The 8,998-nt window shown below is 35.8% G+C and overlaps 1 protein-coding gene across 1 annotated transcript; it reads left to right on the forward strand.

The window, feature by feature from the left end:
• The first annotated feature begins 4,380 nt into the window (after positions 1–4,380).
• Positions 4,381–6,365, forward strand: LOC113275972 (transcription factor TCP14-like). The gene has a single exon (XM_026525559.1). The coding sequence runs from the start codon at positions 4,730–4,732 to the stop codon at positions 6,068–6,070; it is 1,341 nt and encodes a 446-aa protein (XP_026381344.1). The 5' UTR covers positions 4,381–4,729; the 3' UTR covers positions 6,071–6,365.
• Positions 6,366–8,998: the final 2,633 nt, after the last annotated feature.

The raw sequence follows: 8,998 nt of genomic DNA on the forward strand, positions 1-8,998 counted from the left end.
GTTGGGGAGTTTGAGAAGAGACTCACCTCTTATATTATGCAAATATTTAGGATTTCCAAGATGTCATCTGAGACTTTTGAGAAGGTTAAGATTTGTACAATGATTTATGTGAGTCGTTAAGATAGTTTTGCGTTCGATATGAAGATCTCCTTCAAATATCTAACAAAGGAAAAAAATGATGTGGTCGTTTTTTATTCATATATACGAAAAATAGATACAAATCAAGTCTTACGACTTCCATCTGTAAGGCTTCCGTCCACAAACTTAAAAACATTATTTTTCAGCTTTGGATATAGAAATATGTGGATATAAAGCTTTCAAACATGACAGAGGTGTTAAACAAAATTGAAACGGTTTTATTTAAATCTTAATTTGTTTTTTTGTATATCATAAAAATCTGGTTGAAATAACACAAGAAAAGAAAAACTATATGTTCCATTTAAAAATGAAACCGAGGACATATTTTCATCCACCGATCAGAATTGGTTGGTGTCGTCTATTTTCTCTAAGGCTAATCTTTATGGTCCTCAAAATTCAACTTTTAAGTTGACAAAAGCGTGGCTACGTTGTTTGATTCAAGATGGTGTTCAAAGAATTGCTTGAAAGTGATCTTGAGTCAAGTTTGATGCACATAACCACCCTTACGCTCAATTGTTAGGCATAAACAAACTTAATCCATTAGATTAAAAGGAACTAATATGATCCAGCGACACTAAACCATTCTATTTGCGCCTAATCAAATAGCGCGCAGTATGCCAAACCGAAGAGCCCGTTCAAGCTGAATCTTAAATTCACCGTCTAGGTTAGGGCTGATTCAACCTAACGTATCGTCAACTTGAATCAATTTGGAAAACCATAATGATTGGTCTAAAAACTTAAACTATTTTCTAGGGACATAAACAGGGGGCGAATCCACGGTGGAGCCAATGGGGTCACTGGCCCCCGTAGGAAGAAAATGTATACGAAATTTTTATTCGAAATTATTCTGTGTCCTACGATATTTATGCAATTTTCAAAATTACTCTGTTCTCCATGATATTTATGACAATTAACCGTATAAAATAATACTTTTGAAACTAATCTCATCTATTTCCCTAAATAATAATAAAATAAATAACAACAACTAGTCTCAATCTTATTTCTATATGCAATTCGACGAAATACAAAACTATCCAAAAATGAAGGATTACTTATAGATACCGTAGTGGTAAATAAGCGGATGTACCCAAACGGAGCGGCGCACCAAAGTATACGAAGTGTGAGAAACACGAGATCTTTTAGGAAGGATATTCCCAACATCCTAGATATATACTACTGCAAACACCGATCAAGGCATGCATAAAGTCAGAATAAATCAATGGTCAAGTTTCAAGGAGACAACAATGCATTTAATGTCACTGGTATAACACATCGAGGATATCAGAAAGTCAGAGAAAGTGGGCCCCGATATAAGAAGACTTGTAGAACACTCCAAGATCGTGTCGGGATAAAGAAATAAGGAAGTCGCGACATTATGAGAACCGTAAAATGAGGTCGGGATGATTGATCGAGAAGGTCAAGTATTCCAGCCCGATACGGTTACATCAACTTAGATACTTCTACCAAATATTATAAATTCGTTTTATAAACAGAATTGTCTATAAATACCATACTCAACCTATAGAGAAGGACAAGTGCCAAGGGAGGAAAGAACTGAGTTGTACTAAGAGGGTATTGCTGAGAGTGTAATCTTGAGAGTTTAGAGTTTTGAGAGTGAGATAATACTTGTAACCAAGAACATCAATATAAATCTTTCACCTCGTGGACGTAGGTAATCATAGCGAAACACGTACATGTCTGTGTTGATCTTATGTGTTTGAGTATTATTCTTGCAACATCTTTTATCGTGACAATAGGTTTTACACAACTACAAATACAACCCTTATTTTACTGTAAATAAAGTGATTTCCTTAAGTTTAAAGACATATGTCAGTAATATAAACAACTAAAGACTAGTCAGTTTTCGACTGCATCGGTTTCATTTTTAAGTAAAGGTTCTAAAGTTATGTGAACATGAATGTCAAAATCCACGTAGGATAGATATTCATTTTCCATAAAATTCTTCTCCAACCCTAATTTCTTAAACCAATACAAAGATGACATAGCTTAATTTTTGGTAGACATCCTTAAGATGGATGTCTAGTTTTATATATTTACCTTGAAGATATCAACCTTTGCTTAACTAAAATTGATTCCAACATATATTAAATAACAATTTTCAGCTCTAATAAAATCTTAAATTACAAAAAGCAAAACTTATATTTAATCAATCCTTTTTTTACAAACAACATCATCGGGGATGATTCCCCCCACCCTAAGGCCAAGCACTATGGTGCATAATTTCCCTTTCCTATCCCCTAAGTATAGAGAAATTTCTCAGAATCCATCTACTATGGTCTCTCATATCCCTTCTAAATGGAGATACCCCTTCCTTACATTTAAAACTGGATCAGATCTGATCCATGTAGTAGGGAAGGGAAATGGCACGGAAACTGAGCTTCCGTGTAAAATTCCGCTTTACGAAAACTAAGTTTCCGTGTGATTTTCAACTGATACTTAATTTCTATTTGAGGATTTTTAGTTTTACCCTTCTTTTTCGTTTTTAACTTTTTTATTTCTACTAAAACTCTTTATTTCTTATTATATCTCCATTTTTTCTCTTCGAATATTTTTTACCCATAAATAGTAATTATCTAAACCGTGGAAATAAAATTTGGAAAAAAAAAATGGAAACTGAGTTTCTGTTGCACTATTTACACGAAAACTTAGTTTCCGTGCAGTTTATGGAAGGGATGAAAGCAGATCATAGTGAGATTGCCTTGTGACGCATATCCCTTCCCTATAATTAGTGGATAGGGAAGAGATATCTCTTATCATAGTACTCGGCCTTATAAACTTGAGAAAAAATTGAAATGGGATGTCTTTGTTTGTGTTGCCAAGCAAGATAATAACTGGAGCTTCCGGAAAAAATTGTGCCCCATTATACTTTTGTTCAGGATTCATCACCGGAAATAAATTGAGGCTTATATGGATGTGTATTTTGGTGTTTCTTCCTTTCTTTCCTTCCCGATATGAACACCCTAAGCGCGTCGCTCATAACGGATGCAGATTTGATTCGATACTAGATACGTAGAGAGGAAGTTAGTTGATTCCTGTCGGTATGTGTTATACTTATACGGGCCATAGTGTACTGGTCGGAGTAGTATCCCCAAAAATCCCATGGTAAAGAAAGAAAAGGGCAAGTAAAGAAAAGGAAGCCACAGTAAGGCAGAGAGAGGGCAATGATTGGACCCACGGGTTAATAAGCCTTTTCCTTTTTCAGTCTCTGTTATTTTTGACTTGGGATTTGGGTCCCACACTTTGGCCACCACTGTCTTTATGGATTGAATGATAAAGAGCACCGCACGTGGAGTCTGAACCAAGGGACTGTCCAACCACAATAAAAAACTAGAATTTCCAAAAATTACACCCAAGAAAATGAATTCTGAATCCTAGTTAGCAATTCGGGATTCGGCAAATGTACGGAACGACAAACGTACGAGTATTATACGGTTTTGTAAAATCCAGATTCGGTCCAAAATTCGGTCAACGGGACGTGATTCGTCAGTAATTCGGAACGACATACGTACGTGTATAATTCGATTTATAAATGTGAGTTCGGCTCTGAAAATTCGGTATCTATATATAACAAATAATTTGTATTTATAAGGTCATAGACCAATTTTTATGCATATGTGTGAATTATTTAAAGAAAAAATAAACTTAATATGATGATATTAATAATATATACAACATTAGTTATCCAAGAGGACGTCGTATGGTGGTTTAAATGCTTGGTTAGTGAGTTTGAGATCTCTCTCACCTTCACCTTCAAATCTCTTCAGTCGTTTTTGTTTCATAAAAATTACAACACGTCTAATATTCAGTCGTGTATGCTCGGAAGGCAGTAAAGCCCAAAAAGTGGAGTCTTTGAAAAGTAAAAACTAAAGAATTTATGGCGAATTAAGCGGACGTATCATTCGGAATACGTAAAATTCGTGAACGGTTCGCGAATAATCCGGGAATGCCACATAATACGCGACTTGGGTTCGGAGTTGCAAACGTACACGAATAAGACGGTAAAATTCGTGATACGGAAAAATTCGCGAATGATTCGCGAACTTACTAACTAGGTTCTGAATAAGTTACAGCAACAACAAAATATACGCAGAATCGAATTCTGAATTAATTAATTGATAAAGAGAAAAATAAAATAAATTTTTTTTCTTTTGAGAAAATATTGCTTTTTCAAGCCACCAATATAATTCCTATTACCCATTGTCTTTCTTGCTTAAAAGCTCCCCTTGGTGTTCTTCCTCTCTTCTTCTTCTCTTATCTCCTCTCTCTCTCTACTCCACACACACACTATGTACAAGCAAGAATAAATCCGTCCAGGATATAATTATTTTTCGAAGTAATTCTCAAGCAAAACACATGATATACTACTATTATTCCATCCATGGAAGAAAATTGATCAAGTAAGAAAAAGAAAAACTTCAACAGATGATTAGCAAGTAATTAAAGAGAAGAAGAGGAAGAAGAAGATCAACCACAACAATATTTTGAAGTAGTTGATAACTATCAAGAGCTAAGCTTAGCTAGTTATTGAGCTTAGTGGAGTATATCTTAATTAGTTTGGTTCAAGTGTTTTATGATCATGGAAGGAGAAAATGGTTTAAGAAGGCCAAATTTTCCATTACAGTTGTTAGAAAAGAAAGAAGAAGATATATGTTCTAGTTCTGGTTACCCATCGTTAGGGATATCGTCAACAGAAACTAATACTACGACGATTAATTTTCGAGGAGCATCCAATAATTCAAGTACTATTCAAACAATATCAGAAAACAATTTATCATCGTCGACATCCAGCGCTGTTGTTAAGAAACCACCACCAAAGAGAACATCCACCAAGGATCGACATACAAAAGTCGATGGAAGAGGACGTAGGATTCGTATGCCGGCTACTTGTGCAGCAAGGGTTTTTCAATTAACAAGAGAACTTGGACATAAATCTGATGGTGAAACTATTGAATGGTTACTTCAACAAGCTGAACCAGCTGTTATCGCCGCTACTGGAACCGGTACAATTCCTGCTAATTTTACTTCTCTTAATATATCGCTTCGTAGTTCTGGTTCTACCATGTCAGCTCCACTAAGAAGTAGTTATTTTAATCCGAATTTCGCCTTGACGACTAATCCACAGTTAAGGATTAGGAGTGAATGGGAAAGAAATATAGACGAATCTTCTTCGCGGCTTTTATTTCCCGGTGGATTAGATAGCAATAATAGTTCAACTTCCACACTACTGAATTTTCAGAATTCTAGTCATAACAACAACAACAACAACAACAACAACAACAGTAATGTAAATCAAATGTTACAAGCTAAGCAGGAATTACGGGACGTTCCATGTTTAGATATGTCGGTTGATACAGATGTAGGACGAAAGCGTCGATCCGAACAGCATGAAGAAGATCCATCGTCACAACAACAACATCAGCAGAATCTTCATCAATTTGGTAACTACTTCTTACAATCAAGTTCAACAGGTTCCATACCAGCAAGTCAAATTCCATCTGGTGGGACAGTATGGATGGTTCAAAACCCTAATACCAATAATCAAGTTATGAGTGGTGATCCAATTTGGACATTTCCTTCAGTGAGTAACCCTACTATGTATAGAGGTTCAATGTCCAGTGGATTACATTTTATGAATTTTCCTCCTCCAATGGCTTTATTATCTAGCCATCAACAATTGGGTGCAGGTTTATTAGCTACCTCTACTACTAGTAATAATACTAATGGTAGTGGTTCTACTACTACTCATGAAGGTCATCTGGGTATGCTGGCCGCGCTTAATGCTTATCGAGCATGGCCTAACATGGGTATTTCGGATCAGCATCACCATCATCAAGCAACGGAATCCGATCAGTCTCCCCATTCACATCATGAAGGGAATGAAAGACATGACAGCGCTGATCACCATTCTTAGTTCGATCAGTTACTTAATTAAGCTTATGCCTTGATTCATGTCCCTCCCTCACCCCATTTCTGATTGATGAAATGTATATCAAATTCAAAAGCATATTTTTTTCTTCTTTCCATGGCTGTTTTCTGCTGGCTGCTTTTGATTTCCCCCACAAAATTTCAGTTTATTCATCTTTTTCATTTTTGTGGTTATCTTAGGGTTTGGTAAAGACAAGATTTAACAGGTATTTTTTGCTGTTTTTTTGTTCACTGTTGCTTGGATTGTTAACTTAAAGATTCATATATTTATTCTATTTGTTCGTTAATGGTAAGTATATGATTTCCACTACTTCAATATTATGCATGCAATGTTAGGTCTAAACTCTAAACTAACCGGATTTTTTCACTAGCTTTTACCTATATAATTCAGGACGGGAATATGGCTCACCAAAACCCTAGTAGCTCTGTCTCTATCTCACGCACACTCACATAGATATGGACAAACAATTTATTGTGCTCATCAATAAAATTTGACATTAGCTAGTGTTCTGAAAATAATTTAACAGTATACTATTACTATACAAGTGAAAACAACAATATTCACAGTGACTCTATATCTATATCTTAATTTGCCATGCATCTCATGTTACTTCAGGTTTGGGACTGTGATCTTAGGGTGGTAGTAATAATGGGTCCTATGCATCCTAAAAACCAATAGCCATATTAAAGTTTGTATGGGAACCACCACCACAGCCTAACAAGCTCACCAAGAGACCCTACACACAAACACAGCTTATCATCAGGTGTTTGTGAGGTCCAGATGCTGGTCATTTCTCAACCAAATGTACATTGTATTATATTTTCATGCACACTGACTAACACAAAATAAGAAAGTCAATCATATATACGTATATCTGGTACGGCCTAGCTACCACGCACCATGGGTTGCAAAGTTTTGCCGCAAGTGAAGATTTAAATCCTCATTGAATCCTAGCTACAATCATGTACATTCTGTGGGTTAACTAAATCAATATAATCGTCCGGTGGCGAGTAGCCTGTCACCCATGATAGTTATTCTGATGAAATATCTATAGAGTCAAGCATGCTCAGTGGATGCAGCCAGAATCAACGGTAAGAAGGGGACAAAATATGAATTAAAGCTCCAATTTATGGAGCTCTATGTAAAAATATGTATATTTCTTGGAACTAGTTAGCAAGTGGGTGCAGTTTGCAACCACTTGCCCCGAGCTCCTCCGTCCCGACGCTCCATAGTTACTCTCAAGGATGCAGATATATACATTAATGAACAATTCAACATAAATTTCTATGCGAATGATCAGGTATCATGCGCCACTTAGCTACTCCTCTAGGAGGCCAGAGAAGTTTTCATAAGGCGACCTTTCAACAGTCATAATTCAGCTGGCTCGTTTTAATAGCAAAATCTTGTCGCATCCTCCATAACTGTCTGTTTGGTTAACTTGATGGGTCATCTGACCTAATTGAACCATCTTTTTGGTTAAACCGATGTTTTAATTAATTATCACGAGACAAGTATAATTGATATACACTAGGGTTTGATTTGATGAAGCACAAAGGAACCTGCTTAGTACTGTAAAGAATTAACTAGCTAGGCTATCTAACTGTACTATTGATTAGTTTTACTTTTACAGGTACCAAGTCAGGATGAGATACCTCTGGTGCATGGTAGGGTCGAAATAAAAACCAATGTGAATGATTTACCGAATTGAAATTTCAGAATGATGTATAATCAGAGAATTCAGATCAGTAGTAGTAGTGACTAGCTAAAAGAAGAACATGCATGTGCATCTCCATGTTAGAGAACTGTACTACTATAAGCATAATAGTACTACATTGTCCATTTCTGTCATCCGCTTTAATTTTTCAACCATGCTGTATATGTTTGTACACAAGCGTTTATGGTTTCACTGGAAAGTGGAAACGGGGGTGTACACGAGTGGACTATCTCTGGATGTTTATGTATATATTTGTTCCGCCTTTTTTTCCTTTCTTTTTTGGACCGGTCCGTAGGAATTTAAATATTGGTGATGTTTTATCTTCAATATCAGCAACAATTTACCACTTTCCTAAGTATTAATTATAAAGGCATTTGCTTGTATGGGCGGTGTCACAGTTGGTTCTCAACGGTCACCAGCAACGAAATTGTATACATTTTGAGAAAACTACTGTGGAATGCATGGTGCAGGTTCAAACATCCTTCTAACACAACCACCATACTAGGATGATGAAATTATTGAACTTTAATTTTCAGGATCTAACCGGTGTAAAATATTTGTGCATAGTAAAACTTAGATGTAATAATCATGTCGTACTTATAGTTTTAGTGTTGTGATATTTTGATGGGTTTAAGAAAGCAAGGTGTAGGTTATAGTACCTCAGGAAGGACCTACCCTAGTGTACAACTGAAATTTTCATCAGGAGTTTCCTTTTTTATGGGAAGCTTTTTAATTATTGAACATGATTAGTTGCTTAACTATTGCAAATTATTAGCTTGGTCGACCATTAATAAAAATATATATAATATATTATCCCGAATAAAGTATGATAATCATCAGTACAGTAGTATAAATGAATTCAGACAGATTATTATGGCTGTTAATGATAAAACAAACATGTTTAACTAGATTAAAAGATAAGGTTAACTAAATTGATGAAAAATATTCATGATCACGAATATGGAGTTTGAGCATATATATTACTAGGTGCAACCCGTGCGAGAGGGAAATGGTGGACGGTGGATAAAATTTGTTTCTAATGGCAACTGGATGGGAGCAGGTGACGCTATTGACTTCAAAGAGAAGATTTATTATGATATGTTGTTGGCAGGGAAGTCTACACAATTTTCAGATAACAACGCGAATCTCTTATTGCCGAAGGAAAGAAATACGCTTGAGAAGAAGAGCTACTACATCTA

This window comes from Papaver somniferum, chromosome 4 (assembly GCF_003573695.1).
Source record: "Papaver somniferum cultivar HN1 chromosome 4, ASM357369v1, whole genome shotgun sequence".
NCBI classification, from domain to species: domain Eukaryota; kingdom Viridiplantae; phylum Streptophyta; class Magnoliopsida; order Ranunculales; family Papaveraceae; genus Papaver; species Papaver somniferum.